Source organism: Oryx dammah, unplaced genomic scaffold (genome assembly GCF_014754425.2).
Source record: "Oryx dammah isolate SB20612 unplaced genomic scaffold, SCBI_Odam_1.1 HiC_scaffold_17, whole genome shotgun sequence".
Taxonomy (NCBI): Eukaryota; Metazoa; Chordata; class Mammalia; order Artiodactyla; family Bovidae; genus Oryx; species Oryx dammah.
The window spans coordinates 30,875,511-30,895,765 of NW_024070201.1; the positions used below are offsets into that span (position 1 = coordinate 30,875,511).

General features: G+C 38.2%; 1 protein-coding gene across 3 annotated transcripts in view; it reads left to right on the forward strand.

Moving 5' to 3' along the window:
* The window catches only part of LOC120876377 (tubulin-specific chaperone cofactor E-like protein), a 170,367-nt gene that overhangs the window by 10,902 nt on the left and 139,210 nt on the right, over positions 1–20,255 (forward strand). For 2 of the 3 annotated variants that reach the window (XM_040258228.1, XM_040258227.1), the window contains exons 2-4: positions 11,323–11,472; positions 13,535–13,674; positions 19,247–19,428. In XM_040258228.1, the coding sequence (XP_040114162.1) occupies positions 11,340–11,472; positions 13,535–13,674; positions 19,247–19,428 (455 nt within the window). In that variant the 5' untranslated portion in view covers positions 11,323–11,339. Of the gene's footprint in view, positions 1–701; positions 1,450–11,322; positions 11,473–13,534; positions 13,675–19,246; positions 19,429–20,255 lie in introns of those variants that run through there. The other variant, XM_040258226.1, reaches the window with a different exon arrangement.

Consider the following 20,255-nt stretch of genomic DNA (forward strand, 5'->3'; position numbering starts at 1 on the left):
GCTCAGCTTGCTTCACAGTCCAACTCTCACATCCATACATGACCACTGGGAAAACCATAGCCTAGACTAGACGGACGTTTGTTGGCAAAGTAATATCTCTGCTTTTCAGTATGCTGTCTAGGTTGGTCTAACTTTCCTTCCAAAGAATAAGCGTCTTTTTAATTTCACGGCTGCAAGTCACCATCTGCAGTGATTTTGGAGCCCCAAAAAATAAAGTCTGACACTTTCCACTGTTTCCCCATCTATTTCCCATGAAGTGATGGGACCGGATGCCATGATCTTAGTTTTCTGAATGTTGAACTTTAAGCCAACTATTTTACTCTCCACTTTCACTTTCATCAAGAGGCTTTTTAGTTCCTCTTCACTTTCTGTCATAAGGGTGGTGTCATCTGCATATCTGAGGTTATCGATATTTCTCCCGGCAATCTTGATTCCAGCTTGTGCTTCTTCCAGTCCAGTGTTTCTCATGATGTACTCTGCATATAAGTTAAATAAGCAGGGGCTATCTTTTACCCCTTTTATGAATGAGGAGACTTATTAATAGAAACCAAAGTAACTTGCTCACATACAGAGTGGTAGAGTCAGTCATGATTTACATCCAGGCAGTTTGGTTGCCCTTATTACCAGCAAGCAATATCACTGTAGGGCAATACTACTACTATATCACAAAGTATGGCAAGGGCTAGTGAATTTTTTTTTAATAACCTGTAAACTTTTGCAACTTCTCTTTGTGGCTATTTACAAGAATGCTTTGTAAACTCTAGAAGGCTGCAGGGTGATGAGCTAGTAGTCCATTCCTAATGAGACCTTGCTTTAAACTTGATAGGTAGGTACACACAAGTAGAGATGATGGGGTAATCTGTTCTGTAAACAGCTGAATAGTGACCTTAAGCTTGTGTATTCACAGCTAAAAGATAGTATGCATGTATAAATTTTTTCTACTGAAAACCAGTGCATTCAGCAAGCTAATATTTAGTGCTTTTGGGGAGGAAGGGGAAATTAAGAATATTTTCCCCCCTTTGGTGACTAGACCAATTGGTACAGCTGCTTAGTTTTGTGGTTCAGTTACTTTGATGTAGTTACAAGAGGTATTTTGGGTGTGATGATTTTCATATATTTTAATGTTAGATTTCTATGATTTATGCATGATGTCATATACTATTGACATGTATTTTTTTCTTTTTTTTTTTTTGTAGTGAAGACAGCATGGCTCAACAGATTAGGAATATAGAAAGTATGACTTAACATCCTGGTTGGGCCACAGAAACCTGAGCAGGTCACCTCAGTTTCGTGTCCTGTGTAAATAGAGATAAGTGTCAGTCTGTCTGTTTGAGAAGGTGCCTGTGGAAAATTACTAGGCTTTAAAATGATTGTTAATCTCAGTGTGGAGACACTCAGCTTTCGGGGAGCATCGATTCAAGAGTAAATGTTTCTACTCGTGAATTTTGAGTAAGTGCAACATAAAAGCCCTAAGATTTCTTTCTGGTCCATGTGGAAAGGTAGGAGTTGTTGGAGATTTGTTTGGAAAGTGGTTGGAAAGTGGGGGGTAAGGGTGGAATTCTTGGAATTGATTGAAATAAGGAGTGAGGTGAACGTTAAACTTTTTGTTGTTCTTGTGATTGCTGAAAGTTGATGGAAAGTGCTTTTCTGTATTCTAAAATGCCTAATTTAGTAGGGATGTAGATAATTGGTGTAAGCCAACATTTCTCACAGAAGCTATGGGAATCAAGAAAGAAGTTCTTAGAAATAGTTTCATACAAAGAGATGCTTACATCTAAGTAGCAGTATTTTCTTAATCTTTTTCCTCTCAAGTACTTTCTCATTAAAATAATGAAGTTCTTGGGCTAGTTCATTTGGATCAGAAATTTCGAGTGCTGCACAGAACAGACTACCAGCATGAGAGTCAATCCTGTTTACTAATATGCAGCCGTAGATGAGAAAACTTTGTCTTTTGTCCAGTATCAAATGTGTGTGCAGTATGGTTCTTTAGTAAAAAAATACGGACAACCATACTCAGGCCATACTCACTGATAACATAGAGTCACACTTTTAGATATCTCTGGTGCTGCTAATCTAATTACATAAAGAATTTGGGTTAGATATGTTTATACCTGTGATGCTTTTAAGGAGAATGAACTGTGCTGTGGTCAGTGAAGAGCATAGCAGTGCCCTACTAATAGTCCAGTTCAGAGACTGGCCAGGAGCCTGAATTCACGTTTCATTTGGCCGTGTTGGATTTTTTTGAAAAAATCTTCTACCAAGAAAAGTTGATGTGCCACATTATTATACTTGGGTGTAGCTTAGTATACAGCTGAGAAGGAGACTTCGAGAAATAGGGTGGTTCATAGTAGGGTGTGAGATCATGGTGTGCGGTGATAATGGACTTATCAGCTGCACTCAGGTTTTGCACTTGGCACGCTCAGAGTCAGTTGCTGAATTGGTAAGCCATAATTCTTGAGAAGAGCTCTGAAAGGTTATTAGAATTAGTTTATTTTCCTTACTTTTCATCCCAAGAAGGCATCTGCTTAGGTATCTTACATAATGTTGCCTGTATATGTACTTTATGATAAGGGAAAGCAGAAGCACCATACAGAATGAGACTGGCCTAGGTATGTTGACGTGGATGATATCTTTAATGTGTTTCTATGGGAAAGATCACTGTCATTCATGAGTTCAGCAGCGAAAGCTTGTTAATGGAATGTTCTACAGCCCTTAAAAATGATTATATAGGTATTTATTTATGGATATAGAAAGTTTTTCATGAGCTGTTTAGTGAAAAGGCAGGTTACAGAGCTATATATCTAAAAGTAATTTGATCTTTGTGTGAAAAACATGTGTGTACATAGCATGGAAAAAATGGTCTGAAAAAAACACACACCATAAGGTGCATCCTCAGGCTTTTAATGTACTTTCTAAATCTGTCAACCAAAGCTTCTTGGTATGGCTATGGCTGTAAATATGCTTCAGATAAGAAAAGCTTTTTGATAACAGTTATTTACATGCTTAGCTAGTGAAAAGTGAAACTCCCATCTCCATGACCTAACAGTTTTTTGGCTTATTTTCAATTGGTAATTTTTAAAAATTCAGAATGTATATCACTAGTATTTTTAAAGCACTTTTTTTTAAAGAAAAAAGCTTATCAGTAGACCCTTTTCTCTTTATTTTTTAATATAATTTTTAATTGAAGTATAGTTGATTCACAACATTGTGCTAATTTCTGCTGTATATTCTTTTATAATATCCTTCTCCATTATGGTTTATCCCGGGAGATTAGAGATAGTTCCCTTTGCTATACAGTAGAACCTTGTTTATCCATTCTAAATGTAATGGTTTGCATCTACTAACCCCAAACTCCTAGTCAATCCCACCTCCCCTTGGCAACCACAAGTCAGTTCTCTATGTCTGTGAGTCTGTTTCTGTTTTGTAAATAGGTTCCTTTGTGCTGTATTTTGGATTTCGCATGTAAGTGCTATCGTAGGGTATTTGTCTTTCTCTTTCTGACCAGCTTCACTTAGTATGATAATCTCTAACTGCACCCATGTTGCTGCTGATGGCATTATTCTGTTCTTTGTTATGGCTGAATAGTATTCCATTGTATATATGTATCACATTTTCTTTATCCATTCTTTTATTGTTCTTTCTTTTAATCTTTCCTGGAGGTAAAAATATGTAAAATATACACTTTCCCAGAGTAATTATGTTTTATTGGGGTACACTCTTGCTGAGGATCAGAAAGACTTAGGAAACAAAACAACAAGCTAAAGTCCCAGCTACCTGAAATGTCCAAGAATCTGGCAGAGTTCAGACATAATGGGGATCTTTAAAAACAGGAAGCTTTCTGGGGATGAGGTTAGGAATCCCAAAGTAAAAGCTAAATGGGCTTTGAAAAAAACTTCCAAAAATTAAGAAAGCTAGTAGTCCTAAGAGATTCTTTGACACTACTCAGATTTTCCTCCTTAGCTTTGTTTTGTTAGTTTTTTTGATCTCCTCCGTGCCATTACCGCCCTCACCCCAAAATTCATCCTATAAATTCCTCTTTCAACATATAACAGCTCTCTATCTCTGAACACTTCACTTTCCTTCATCAGCTGTCCCATCTCTTCTGTTTTCATCTAAGCATCTCAAAGGCATTGTCTATACTTAACCGTCTTCACTTATTTCCTTAACTCTCTAAACTATGGTTTTTATCTCCTTCTCTGTACTGAAGATGCTTCCTCTAAGGTGAACAAACTCCTACTTGCCCAGTCCTTTTAGGGTTTTAAAAATTATCATTTTTGACCTCTTGATAGTGTAAATAAAGATTGGTAACCCCATCCTTGCAATATTCACAGCAGTCTGTCAAAACTTCTCTTTTATCTCTATAGGATAAAGTCAAACTGAGGAAGGTCAGGCATGAGCTGACTACCATCCACATTTTGGTCTGTTCCCCAGTTTTTATGTTGTAGCAAAACCACTTAATGTGTCTTGGGAGGTTTATCTTCAGTTGTTTCCTGTGCCTGGAATGCTCTTCATCCCATTAGCCTAATCTTTGTCATCTTTCAAAATGGCTGAGGATTCACCTCCTACTTCCTGGATTATACTTACAAAATTCATCACTTCTTGTATTTGAATTCACTATTTCTGGGTGCCCTGTTTGAGGTATATATTATCTCCCTGAATTTCCCTCTAGGTTGTGGATGCCATAGGGGCAGAGTTTGTATTTTATTTTCTTGCTTTCTTTTTGCTTGGCACAGATTCAGTGTCTCGTTCGTGTTTGTTGAATGGAACTACATGAGACTGTAAACTTTGTGAGGGCACACATTTCATAAATAAATGAACGAGTAAATAAGCCTAATTGGGACCACTTGATAACGTGCAAAAAAGACAACAATTTGTTTGTTGTCTCTATTTTTATTAAACAAGTGGTGAAGAAATTCTTATTCTCAGATTGTCTTGTAAAGGAAGTAGGTACCCAAGAAGAGAAAAATGCCTGGAATGAAATGTCCTCTGACCAACAGAACTGTTCCAAAGGTGAAATTGTGGAGCCTTTGGCCAAACTGTTTAACCTAAATTTTATTTTCACATATTTGGTAGCAAAATATTAGCAGGTAGCTCTAAAGTATGTTTTTCTCCTGCCCTGCTCTGATGGATAGATAAGATTCAGTTCAGTTCAGTTCAGTCGCTCAGTTGTATCCGACTCTGCAACCCCATGAATCGCAGCATGCCAGGCCTCCCTGTCCATCACCAACCCCTGGAGTTCACTCAGACTCACGTCCATCAAGTCGGTGATTGGTTAGTTGTAAATTGTATCTGCATGGGTCTGTGTCAAATGGCTGAAAATAAATTTAAGCTGCTTGGGAGTGCTTCCCTCTCTTCCTGAATGTTTAGCTTCATCCTACATTAATGCATATTTTGAATTATTGAGACTTATTATTGAGAACTGTACATCAGTTCACCACTATTTATTATTCCAGTAATTTGCATCTTGTAGGAAGCCCCAGTCTTTAGTTAGTCTCCACAGCAGGAGGCAACTGGGAGGCCTGAAGCTCCAAAGCATCCTTAGGCCATGGCTTTGTAACTTCTGCCTCCTGGATCTCTTGTGGTTCCTAAGTCAGTGGTTTGGATACCATTTGGGTAATGTGGATGGAATATTTGGGTAACTTATTCACAGATTTTACTTGGTTAGCAAAAGAAATGACACTGGAGACCTGAGGGTGTTCTTCCCACCACTCTGTACACATCATAGTCATTTTCCCACTTCATCTCAACCCAGCCTCTCATTTTGATTGTAGTTTAGTTCTGAGGCGCAGATGTGTTTTGTTCTGCTTTCTTTTTTGTTGTTTAGTCACTCAGTCTGAGTCCAACTCTTGCAACCACATGTACTGTGGCCCTCCAGGCTCCTCTGCCTATGTGTTTTCACAGGCAAGAATATTGGAATGGGTTGCTATTTCCTTTGGATCTACTTGACCCAGGGATTGGACCTGCTTCTCCTGCATTGCAGGCAGATTCTTTACCTCTGAGCTACCAGGGAAGCCCTTTCTTTTTCTTTATCAATGCCCCTTTACAAAAATATTTCCATTTAGCCACCATTTTATTTCTTTTCTTCCTCAATTCCCAATTCCTTTAAAACTTATTATTATTTCTTTTAAAATTCCACATAGTTGAGTTTGGCGTTTTTTTTCACAGACAGTTGACAATAATGAGGACTTAAAAAACACTTGGACAGATCAGGTCAGTCCTGGATATTATCACTTAAAAATGTTTTGTATTTTGAAAATATATGGGAAAAGAAAGGGTGATGCATGCGTCTGGTGAGTTCAGGTGGTTCCGACAGGTGCACAGTGAAAAACCAGTCTCCTCACTTTGTTCCTCATTTCCTCTCTTTGGAGTCAACCACAGGCATGAATTTTACTACTTTTGTTTTATCCTACTGGATATTCTACCTTCTGGAGATAGTCTGTACCTATATAGACAGATAAACCTATTTTTAAATAAGATTTTAAATGTCTGTTTTGGGACTCTGGGATAGTTTTGGAAGTTGTGAATGAGGCTGGTATTAATAGTGTTTATACTTTATATGAAATGTAATATTCTACCATAAAACTTTTTGGTGAAGTAAATATTGGTCTTGCATACCAGCATAAGGCTATATCTTGTGTATCTTTCTCTCTTAGTGGTCAGATATGGCCTGTTCTCTGTTTTCAGTTGTGTTGAGTTTCATACTAATTGTGACCTGATGTTGAGTCAAATTGATAGCAATTGAGGTTACTTAGGTAACTGAGTGTCCTGTTCTGATATTAATCTATTTGGCAAAAGTGTCCTTAGCTCCTTATCCTTGCACTTTCACCAGGGGCTTATAAAAACATCATATAGCATAGTCAGAATTTGAGGCACAAAGGGGTTGAGATATTCATGGGCACACTCCATGACTCAGTAAGAGAACCAAGCAACATCACCCCAGATTCCTGGTTCCCTGGCTTGAAGCACCAATTCAGGACACTTTTATAAATTTATTAAAACTGTGCAACTGTAGAAGGTAATCAGATGTAATTTGACACCAGTTCTTTCCATAGTCACAGATTATTGTTCCACCTCCAAAAAAACCTTTTAAAAGGCTCCAGTTAAAGGTCTTTTTCCATCCTATATTTTCTCATTTTTCAGTCTGTTTGGTTTTCAGTTTTCCTTTCCCATCTACTATTCTTCCTCCAAGTGCCCCAACAGATTTTGAGTAGATTTATGTTACTGATCCATTTTGCAATCTTAGTGTTCTAATTCAAAATCTGTGTCTTAATGTGTACACTATCTGCATTCATGGAAAGCTGTTCCAATAGAGTATCCTGGAAAATAACCAATGAAGGTGCCTGATATTGCTTTTTAGTCTTTAGAGGAAAAAAAAAAAAAGCAGACTGCTTAGAAAAACTTAAAACATAGGGCCATGAGGAATAACTTTTAAGTTCCCACGATTGCTTGCTTACCAGCATTTACTTTAACTTGTATATGTTTCTAACCTTACCATCCTCATATCAGTTTTAGTAGTATAAAAGTTACTTAACCACCAAAAGCCAGTTTATTCGGGAATAGCCAGAGGATTTACAATGTGAGATATGCAAACTATGGCAGACCATAGGCAGATCCAAGGAAGGTGAGCTTGCTTTCGTAGGGAAAATCATGGGAGCTGAAGAGGGTGGCGTTATATAACCGAAGAGTCCACTGAGGAAGCCGGGGTCCAAAGTATGGAGGCTGGCTGGGCTGTTCTCAGGCTCTGGCTGGATTGTTGCTGGGCGGAGCATTTTTTTCTTCCTGCTGGCTAGTAAAGTAGGCAACATCCTCCTGTCATTGCTGAAGGCCTGCATCTCTCCCTGTGTGAAGTAATTAATGTCCCATGGCAGGGGTGAAAGCTCAGCCTATAGCCCTATCCAGACTCCAGTTTTAGCCAAGGTTTCTTTAATTCCACACTCAGCTTGTCTATATTTGAATTGTGATTAAGATTATTGTCTGTGAATGAAGAGGTTTAGGATTAAGTGAATGTGAAGCTTCCAGTTAAAAGATGCTGTTTAATCTTGGTGACTATTATTTTGACACTGACAGCTCAGCACCCTCCCACACAGTTTTTATTCTTTTGAACTGCCAGTTGTGTGGAAGATAGCAATGCAACTTCTTTGACTTTTTGTTAAACATTTCTGAAACTTCTCTTGGCGTTCTGCTTGAGACGGTCTTTGATCCGAACTGTGGTGCCTGCCACTAGTGGCATAGCACCTGCTCTGTGCTGTCTGCTGTCGGTGATGAGTTTACGTTGAGAAAGAGCCTTTCCACCGGGAGATTTCTGGAGTCGTCGAAGAAAACACAGAGTTCGGTTTTGACACAGTGCTGGGACAGAGGAGAGCAGCATGTACTTACCACTCTGTGTGCATAGAATGAACAAGCTCTCTTGTACTAAAACAGACCCTGTTCTTAAGCTCCCAAATGACAACCGTGACAGAGGGCAGCCCTATATTTTCAAGTTTACTTGTAGTATACTTGTTATGAAATGCATTTCCACTGTCTAAACTTTGATAGATTGTACAGATAAAACTTTTGGACATGTGATCAATGAGTGCCTACTCTGTGCTCTAGGTGTTTGTGAATTGATTTCATAAAGTACAGAAGACGTGGTCCTGGTAGTAATGTAGAAAATGGGCCAGGTTTAAAGACCACTTTTATATTCATGTCATTTTTACATTCCTACTGCAAATACAAGAGGAAATGTTTAGCTCATCCATAGTGGGGAAATTTGAAGTGGAAAGAAGTTAGATAACTAGTTTATGTTTTACCCAGCTAGCAATTGACAGAGTCGAAGCTTTCTATGTTTATGTGCTTTTTACCACATTACAAATTCCTTTTATAATTAGTTCTGAATTTTAGAGATTTACAAGAGCCCTATAATCTAAATAACACATTTGTACATTTGCTCTATGGTAACCCCGAACCTCAAGTAGTATAGATATTAATATTGTCTTTTACAGAAAGGACATTTAAGCCCCAGAGAAATACAGTGTCTTGCCCAATGGCACAAAAGTATTAAGTGTAGAACTGGATGGGACTTATATCTACTCCTGATCCTGAACCCTCTGCTCTTTCTACTTGGCATACTGAAAGCTAGTTATTTTATTAATAGTACTCAGCGACACTTATTGAGCCGTGACTGTGTGTAGAGTACTGTGCCAGATGCTGTGAAACAATACTGAAGAAGCAGAATCGCATAGCATTGCTCCCCTTTATAATGCCATGGTGGAGCCAGGACAGTCACATGAGGAAAGTACCTAACATCAGTATAATTAGACTGTGAAAGCAAAAGCAAACCCAGTGCAGCACAGGGAAGTGAATATGTCACTGCCAGTGGTAAACAATTTGGAGTGTTATCTGACTAGTACCAAACAGCCTTCTAGAAGGCTCATTCCTGCTGGTTTTTCCTAGGACTAGGTTCCAGTAGTCATTTTCATACTCTCCAGCTCTACTTGCTGCATCTCCATAATCTAAACTGTGTCAGGTCTCTCCTATTTTAAGAGGAAAAATCTTGGGCACTTGCTCCCCTGAACCCTACTCTGTCCTATTCCTGCCTTCCTCATCAGCTCATTTTCTCCCACCTTCTCATCAGGACTTCTCAAAGTGTTGGCTATACACTCCACTCTCTGTCCCTTTTTGTTTTCCTTCATGATGTTGCTTCCTCTACCTGGATCTTAAATATCAGTGTCCTGGAGAGTTCTGTCACCTGACTGTCCTTATTCATGATATTTCCTGATGAGGTCCAAATCCTCACCTCAAGCTCACCTTTTTCACCCAACTTCAGACTGTTTCCCTGAATCAGATGCCTCAGATTGGACATGTGTAAAATAGAATTCATCATTTTCCTCCTTAAAACTAGACCTTTCTGCATTCTCTTTTTACTTAGTGTTACCACCAGTGACCTAGTCACCTGGACTAGAAACCTGGGCGTCAGCCTTGACTCCACCTTTCCATTGGCCCCTAAAACTCCTGAAAAGCTTGCTTTCTAAGTAGATGTTGAATCTATTTGAACTACCACTGTATCACTGGGCTCTCATTGTGTCACCCCTGAACTTTGCAGCATCTAACTCTTCTCCCAAAGAGGATCTCCTCTGTTTGAGATTCCTATTTAGGTGATCCTGATGCTCTCCATTGTTAGATCTCTTCTGGTCACTCTTTTATACCATTGTGCATTCTCTCCGCTCTGTTTAAGCATTCAAAGAGAGTACTCTTCTTTGAGTACTCTTTATCTTTCTTCCTTTTTTTCCTGATTATTTTAGTAAAAAACTTAGTTTCTAATAGGCAGAACTACAGAGGACAATTGGTGGCCTATATTTTGATTTATGTTTAATACAGATCAAAAGCCAGTTCCTCAAGATAATGGTAAGCAGACCCATGCTGTTTGATGTTACCTTTTTTTAACCTATGCATGAGTACTGGGAGTATGCTGGGGTTACAGTATATTTGTACCCTTAGCTGAGGTTAGAGTTGACCTTGACAATACTAATACTAATACCTTAGTGCTAATGATACTCTGACTTAGTTAGGATTAGGCTCATTTTTAAGTAACTGAAAAATTGAGGACAGTGGCTCAAATAAAACAAGGTTATTCCTCTTTGACTGAAATTTCCAGAGATATGCACTCAGCAGCATTATGGCAGCTCAGTTCCATGACATCCTGAGGGACTTAAGTCCCTTTCAGCTGTTTGTTTCACCTTCCTTAGGATGTGTCTCTTGGTCTCATAGAGCAAGGATCTGTTTCTAGGCAGTAGAACTGGGGAGCCAGGGAAGGAGGACAAAGGGCACACTGGCTATCTTTTAAGGATTATTCCCAGAAGCCTCCATAGAATTCTTTATTTTTATCCCATCAACTAGAACCTATATACTCATTCCTCAGTAGAAGTAGCCGTGGAAGAAGAAGAGAGGACTTTACATCAATTCAGTGTCAACGTATTCATCCCATTCTTCAGTCTGATGTTTAATCTGTGCCTTCCTATTGGCCCCCTTTCCTCCTACCACATGGACCTGTGCACCAGCCAAAGTCTTCCTGTTACACTTGGCTGATGGTCTTCTCTTCTAAATCTTGTAGCTCTTTTCATCTGTATTGCAGTTACCATATGCTGAACTATATTGCTGCCGTTTGTCTGCCTATGTAGCTTCCCTAAATCATGAGATCTCACTACAGTATAAGTTCCTGGGGTCAGTGACCATCTCTTCTGTGTTGACAATGCCTCGCTTAGTACCTTGTAAATAATTGATTCTCAATAAATATTTCCTATGTAAATAAATAGACAAATTTTGATGATTTCTGGTTTCTTATAGAATTTTAGGAAAGGAAGATGGATCAACCTAGCGGGAGGAGTTTTATGCAAGTATTATGTGAAAAATACAGTCCTGAAAACTTTCCTTATCGTCGTGGTCCTGGGATGGGAGTCCATGTCCCAGCCACACCTCAGGGCTCTCCTATGAAAGGTAAGAAAGATGGGACATAAAACATATTTACTGGAACTTAATTAGGACATTAAACCAGACTATTGCCGTATTTGCAAATGATTCCCTTTATTTTGAATTATGAATTAAATAGCCTTTCTCCCTTTCTATGATTTTAGTTTCTTGGAATACCTGAAAGGATTTATCTTCCTCCAGACTGGCCAAAAGGCATTTTAGTTGCACTCATAGGGCAAGAGCAATATTTGAATGAGAGTATTTCAAAGAACTTGGAAGGTGGAAGATAGTACAGTCCTGGCCTGTGCCCTCAATGACCTCACAGCCTATTGGATTACAAGATACTCACATTTATAAAAATATATAATAACACAAGGTAGTTTATATTGAATCAAATGAATGGCACACTGGGAAAGAAATTTAGGGAGTGAGTTAATATGAGCAGGAAAGAGTTCAAAATTGTGAGATTTGAACTAATCCTTCAAGAAAGTAAAATCTGTTTAGAGAGGGGATAAAGACATTCTAGGAGGGAGCTTATGTGAGCAGTCATCTACAACGGGAAACATGCAATGTGTGTTTTTGGTTTGCATTTTAACTTAATATTGTAATTAACTGTTCTTTGAAATAGTTCTTTGTCATCATGGGAGGTTAATATTAAACTGTTTTATTTTTTTATTTTTTTTAACTTTATTTTACTTTATAATACTGTATTGGTATTGCCATACATCAACATGAATCTGCCACGGGTGTACACGTGTTCCCAATTCTGAACCCCCCTCCCAGCTCCCTCCCCATACCATCTCTCTGGGTCATCCCAGTGCACCAGCCCCAAGTATCCTGTATCCTGCATCGAACCTAGACTGGCGATTCATTTCTTATATGATATTATACATGTTTCAGTGCCATTCTCCCAAATCATTCCACCCTCTCCCTCTCCCTCTCACACAGAGTCCAAAAGACTGTTCTATACATCTGTGTCTCTTTTGCTGTCTCGCATACAGGGTTATCATTACCATCTTTCTAAATTCCATATATATGTGTTAGTATACTGTATTGGTTAAACAGTGTTTTAAAGTTCCTGTGTCTGAAGGTTACTAAATGTTTGTTATTTCTCAATACCACTATCTTACCACTCCATATAAACTGGAACAGCAGAAAGAAGTGGACTTCTTACTTGATCATTTTTTTAGGATTCACCTCCATCCTGAGAAAATTGATTTTGAAAAGCACTAAGTTGAAAAATCATATTATTTGAGGCCTCCATTCATAAAATATACTTTTGTGAGTCTTTGGTTTGTACCAAATAGGAAAAGAGTGGCTGAATTATCATATTGATCCTTTTTATTAGAGATAGGAAGAGTGATTTTATTGGCATATTTTTGAACAAGCAGTAGTTTGACTGAATTCACTGAATGGTTTAAGACTCTGAAACATGTTCTCTCATAATTATATATTTTTGGAAGTCTCATTTTTGTAAGGGACAAATTCTACATGGATATGAAAGGGGGTTGACTGATGGACAAGTATGGGAGAAAGTTGTAGATTTTTAAATAGGTTCATGTAAGTGAGAAAGATTCCTTGAGTTGATATGAACTTGAAGAACAGAATTGATTTAGCCAATATACTGGCTAATGGTCTGAGATAATTTTCAAAGGCAACAAGAGGTGAGAATATAAATCAGTCTGTCTGAGAAAAGAGCTAACCAGAATGATACTTTTGAACTAAATTTTAAAAAGAAAGAATTGAGGCCAATAAGAAGACAGTGGTAGCCCTGATGTGAATCATAGGGATCTAATGTCAGATGATAAGGTGACAGTATGGATGATGGTTCTGTTGTTGGTAGTTGAGCTAAACAATCCTGCCAGGAGGTAAAACCTCCAGGACTTTTCAGTCTAGTACTTCTAATCTCCTCCTGGGTCATATTTGGCTATCTCCCCCTAGAAATTCAATACCCTTGGATTCCATCACATCCTGTATTTTCAGGGCCTTGTGTAATTTCACATAATTTGATTTTGATTCCTGGCAGTTCAATGTATGGGGACAAGAATTAGACTGATGTACAACATGTTTCATTTCCCTTGTGACTCAGATCGCCTCAACCTCCCAAGTGTCCTGGTGTTGAACAGCTGTGGAATAACCTGTGCAGGAGATGAAAAAGAAATTGCTGCCTTCTGTGCTCACGTGTCAGAACTAGATCTTTCTGACAACAAACTTGAAGACTGGCATGAGGTAAAGCTTTTATATTGCTGAATTCTGGTGGAGGGCAGCAATGACTCACTGTACTATTGTCTGTGTTGCTGTGTATGCTGCTGAATTCTCGTCCTCACTTGGGATTCTTGTCTGTATGTCTCAAGAGAAACAACTGATTGCTTCAACTGTTTCTAGAGTGATTTTTCAGTTAACTTTGTTATTGCTTATTTGTTTTTCATTAATGTGAAAAACACTGAGAAACTTTATTCTAGGCATCAAGAGGTTAATAAGACCACAGAGGTTTAGACTGCTAACAGTGCATTAAATTCTCTACTGTTTCACTAGTTTACGTATCACGTGTTCATTCTCTGCTATTACTTCAATATTTATTACCATAAATTGACATTAAAAATTGCTGGAGCTCAAAACTAAGGTTATAAAAATATTTTTTCTTGATACTGAAATTTATTCCAAATATTTTAGAACTTTTCCTTATTTTATTAAGTCTTATTGGTGATTTGACATAACTGATGCCTTTGACCTCAGAGTAACTCTGAGTTGCGCAAATAAAAGTATTATGACATTCTCTCTTGTTATTATATATAACATTACTACCTGATTATAACATGACCTGATAGAAGGTATCTTTAGAGAAAAAGAGTTCTTCCTGCTTGATTTTTTACCTTAATTTAGGTTCTTATTTCTTGTTTGGACTACTGGAAAAGTGTCTTAATGGGTTTTCTGCCTCAGGTTTTACTCTGCTTCCACTAAGCTACCTTCTGCATTGCTACCAGACTCCTTTAAATAATGAAACGTGATTGTGAAACTCTTGCTTCAAGTCCCTTCGCTGATTTTCACTGCCTACAGTGGTTTGAACTCTCTCAGTGTGACCCTCCATCATGTGACCCTTTGCTATTTTCAGAGTCTTTTCTCCACCTTTAGCCATGTGCTTTTCTGCAGTTCATGATAAATCTTGACAAGGAAAATTTCCCTGCTTTTATTCATTCTGAATCTACTGTTCTCTTTCTCCTCTGTCTGCCCAGCTGCTTTCTGTGCATCTTTCCAGATTTGGCCCAAGTTGTTGTTCCTCTCTGAAACTTTCCCTGACTCTCACTCAGGCAGAATTAGATCACCCTAACCCCTATATCGCGCTGCTGTGACAGAATCCATCACAGTGTGGTGCAGGCACTGGCTTACTTGGCAGTTTTCTGCTGGACCATGAGCTTTTTCAGGGCTTTCTTTTTATCATCAGCAGTAGCATTCTAGGCTGGAAAAGAAAACAGCAACACACTCCAGTATTCTTGCTTGGTAAATCTCATGGACAGACAAGCCTGGCAGGCTACAGTTCATGGGGTCACAAAGTATAGAACGTGACTTAGTGACTAAACAGCAAACAGCAGCATTCTAGGCATTTGTATGTTTGCGGAGTTCATTAAAGAATAAATGATTGTATCTTGAAGTTTGATCAGGCCCAGTTGCTCTGACTTTTCCTGTAATCTTAAGAAATTCACTTATTCCTTTATCATCCGTAAGACAAGGCTACTGATAAAATTAATTATCAAGACACCTGGTAGATATTAAATGTGATACAAATTCTAAGACTGCTTTCTTGTTAAAGAAAAATTTATCTATAACTTACTTTTCTTTAGCTTTTCTTACATTCATCCATTTCATAGTCTTATTTAATCTGTTATCTATGCTCCCCATTATATATCCTACTTTTATTAAGATGTTTGCCAAAGTTCTTTGAGATGTACGCCACTTGATTTCTAAATCATGTGTTAATATATACGGATTTACCTGGCTGTTTCCAAGAAACAGTCTCTACTTATCCATGTATTTATTGATTGGTTCACTTATACAAACAACTCTTACAGTTCACTGTTCAACAAGTTACAATGTGTGCCTTCTGGTCCTTTGAGATTCTTAATTGACATGCATGGCCTGTCCACATCGTACAGATGCAAAAAGAACTACCTTGGTAATCCTCCTTCTCCAGGATTCCCACAGCAGTCCTCCTGCTGAATCTCTGGTGAGACTTTTGACCTGCGTGGATGACAAGTCAGACCAACTCTTACCCTGAATCATTTCAGCTCCTACGTTCACAAGCTGATTCCCCTAAATTTATTTCTTTGGCAGTAAAAATTTCACAGAGGTGTTGTACTTTGTGCTTTGACCACATACATAAGCTTTTGCTAACTGATGGGAACAGTTTAATAGAGATATCACTGCTACCTCAGAAGGATGATTTGTGTCAACATGGATCAGAACACAAAATTTATACTAGGTAATTCAGCCTTTTCTCTGCTTAGACAAAGATCTACACTGAACATCTTTCCAACCCACATTGACAGGTAGAGCCAGAGGGTCACATGTTTGGGCTTTGCAGGCGGTGCTGGTGATAAAGAGTCCACCTGCCAATGCAGGAGATGCGGTAGACGTGGGTTCGATCCCTGGGGCGGAAGATCCCTGGAGGAGCAAAGCTCACCCCACTCCAGTATTCTTGCCTGGAAAACCCCATGGCGAGAGGAGCCTGGTGGGCTACAGTCCACGGAGCCTCAAAGCGTTGGACAGCACTGAGCTCACAGCTGCGATGACACTCGCGGCCACATGTTTATTTGCACTGTATTGGTGCTCAGTTTGTGTATCCCTGTAAGTGCCCTATAGTCTGATTTCAGGCAGTTTTCCAATGAATGTTTGCTGCTTTGCTTCAAGTTTCCATTTTCCAATTTATTTTTGTTTTCATCTTTCCTTTATATTTTGTCCTTCCCCTTAACTGTAGTTCATCCTAGTCTTTTAGAATATATATCAGAACACAGAGATATGGGAGAAATACTGACAGTGGAAGAATATTGATTTTTTTAGAATTGATTAAACTCTCTGCCAAGCTACAGAAGGCCTCATAGGTCACAGTTTTAAGATATTACATTCCAACCCATTGCAACACATGTATTTGATTACCAAAAAGATCATTTGTCCCTGGCCATTAACTAAGTTTATTTCAGCCAGTATTTGATATAGCAATATGGAACAGAATAATCTAGTTTGTCCTTTCAGTGTTTTTGAATGGTCATTAATGTTATAAGTAGCTTCTTTTATACTTTAAACAACTGGCTGCTATCTATTCAGAGGCTAATATAAATAGGAGTGAGAAGTGTAATACTTGGAGGAGAGGCAAAGATTTGTCTCCAGCCCTTCTAAAACTGGGCATCTGTATGTATAAAAAAAGAGATGCATTTTTTAGCTTTTGATTTGAATATTTGGCTAAGTAGATTTTTGTCTGACCTTTCCCAAAGTATCTCTTTTATCCTCCTCTCCTTATCAAAACCATTTTATAAAGGAAATTGAACTAAGCAGCTTAGAGGAGGGAGGAAGCCCCCACTCGGGTGAAGTAGAGAATAGCTTAGGTATAAATTACAGATTGTTATCTTACAACCCTTTCCCATTTTTCTTAAAACCTTAGTTTCTTCCTTTTCAAAAGTAGAGGGTCCCCTGTTAAGTGGAGACTGAAGAGGTGGTCTGAGCTCATCTCCATGTTCTGCATATGAGTATCCTGAACTCATTTCAGATCGATGGGTCCTGTTTTCTAGTTTTAGAATTTAAAAAAGAGAAGCCTGAGATACTCACTGAATATCAGCCTTTACTATTAAGACATTTTTCTGCCATGAATAAACCTACCTGCGTAATGACTATAATATTTTCCAGAATATTGTTAATCTAAGGTGACCCAAAATCCTTTTAAATTTTAATCTTTTAAAAAAGGATATTTATTTCTAACATGTATTACTTTCCAAATAATATTTGGATTATTCAGTTGTAGTCCAGTGTTACGTTTTTTAGCATATTCTAGGGCTAAGTCATTATTTTTTAATTAATTAATCATTTGGAGGATAATTACTTTACAGTACTGTAATGGCCTTTGCCATATAACAACATGAATTGGCCATAGGCATACGTGTCCCCTCCCTTCTGAACCCTCCTCCCACGTCCACCCCATCCCTCCTGGTTTTCACAGAGCAAAGGAGACACAGGTATAAAGAACAGACTTTTGGACACAGTAGGAGAAAGAAAGAGTGGGATGATTTGAGAGAATAGCACTGAAATGTATACGTTACCATATGTAAAATAGCCAGTGGGTGATGTATGATGAGTCATTATTTTAAATCTTTATTCTCATTAGATAGTAGTGCAGATGCCAGCTATGAAGAGGATCACATCAGGTATCTGCTAGCCTTGGAAATTCTTTCAGAAATTGCTTCAAAAACTCTTGAGAGTATCCATTTGCGGGAAGTTTTCTTCTTTATTATAAAAATAAAATATGAAGGGGTGGTTAGCAAAGGGTGTATGCTTTGTTTATTTAACTGGGGTTGTACTAAAATTAGAACTTATCCTTCATGCTATAGTTGGAGCCAGTTCCTTTTAATCTTTTTTTTTTTTTGTCGTTAAACCATAGCTAGTCATCATCTTCTGTGTGAAAGGCCTTTGTATCATTGGTATCCAGGTGGTAGACTGCAGTAAAGGATTGGTCCATGTGTGGACTATTCAGCTGTGTTGTGGCCACTCACTAAACTCCAAATCTTAGGCATGTATCACCCAAATGCTTGGTACCATTTGACCACAAAAGAGATCAAACAGGAGAATATATGTCTTGCATTTTAAACTGAAGCCTAGTGTGCTGTGCTTAGTCACTCAGTCGTGTCCGACTCTTTGCAACCCCATGGACTGCAGCCTGCCAGGCTCCTCTGTCCACAGGGATTCTCCAGGCAAGAATACTGGAGTGGGTAGACAGCCCTTCTCCAGGGAAACTTCCCAACCCAGGAATCGAATCCAGGGTCTCCTGCATTGCATTGGATTCTCTACCACCTGAGCTGCTCAGGAAAAAACCTAGTACAGTGCATAGTGAATAGTTAAGGTCAGTAATCAATGAAGCTCATTTCCTTTTTTTTCTTTCTTGTTTACCAAGTTACTCGCTAAATCATGTTTGATGATCATGATCATGTTTTGATCATGTTTTCTCTTTTGTTGATGATCATGTTTGTAATATAGTCACAGATGCTTTTTATTTTTGAGTAAATATATTTTAAAGTTTGGTGCATCTTTGGACCAAGCTGAAAGTGTTTTCTAAATGATTATGTAATTAATTTTGAATACCTGAATTGTTACCATGTGGTCTTCAATAAACCTTTAATTAGTCTTAATATTGTACTGAGGATGGAAGGAAGGGATATTCAAAGAGGGAGAATTACTTGTACATGACCCAATCTCAGCTCTTTAGAAAATGTCATCTAAATGATCTTTTCTCCAAAATATCATATAGCGATATCAAAGAGAAGATTATACAGAGCAGAATCAAAAACTTTGCCAAAGGCAACATAGAAAATTTTTCTTCTATACCATTAATTTTCAGTGATGCTAGAGAAAGGAATTAAATCATTTGCCATGATTTGTTGAAATTATTTATGCCTCTCTGTGCATACCATCTCTAAATAGGACTTCACAGCATAAGAGGCATTTTGCCTGGAGACCCACTCACTTAGGTTTTCTTGACTATGATTGCTGTTTAAAAGCTCTGAGTACTGCCTAATATGCTTTTCTTTTTTTTTCTCCGTAGGTCAGTAAAATTGTGTCAAATGTTCCCCAGTTGGAGTTTCTAAACCTGAGTTCCAACCCTCTGAATTTGTCAGTTTTAGAAAGAACATGTGCTGGGTCCTTCTCTGGGGTTCGAAAACTTGTCCTCAACAACAGCAAAGCTTCTTGGGAGACAGTCCACACGATACTGCAGGAGTTACCAGAGTAAGCCCAAAGGGCATGATGGAGAGGGAACTATGTTGCCGTCTGTGTTAGTACCTAGAATTACTGCTGGCCTCCCACCTCAGAAATACTAGAACTGCAGATTGAATGGAGAATGAGGTTAGAAAAATGAAGTAATTAAATGAGGGTGTGAGGGTAATCTAGTAGTATTTTCATTGGAATGCTTGTACAGTGTTGGGTAGCACCAAGACATAGGATATGTCATCCTTTGGCTAGAAAATATCCCTGAGAAGCACTTATCATTTCAAAATCAACCCAGCTTTCTCTATTTTAATCTTCTGATTACCTGATGCCAGAATTTTGCCTTAGCCCTTTTCTTTGGGAGGAAAGAATCATAGTGTCTCTAAAATATATTAACACTCAGATGATTAAGTAAGTGCCTAGCTGGCATGATGGGAAAATGGACCTCATATTCTTTTCAGTAATTTAAGCAGGAAATTATACTTCTGTTTGTCAGTTTAGAAGTGTTTTGTTATGTTTTGTTTATATCTATCTTTGTATATGCACATAAATATTCAAAGGAAATAGTTTAAAGAAATATATGAAGCTGTAGTCTCCTTGATTGTCTAAATATGGAAATTATTAAAGCCTTTCAGAGTCTGATCTCAACTCACTTATTCCATCTTAATTTCTCACTTTCCCTCTAATGAGATTGGTTCTCTCACTGCATGCAACATTTAGCATAGCATGGAATGAGCTTTAAATCACAGTTCCACTTCCTAATCATATGACCTTTGATAAGCTTATTAATCTCTTGTCTATAAAGTGGGCATAATTATAATTTCAGAAGTGGAAGTATGGTATATAAA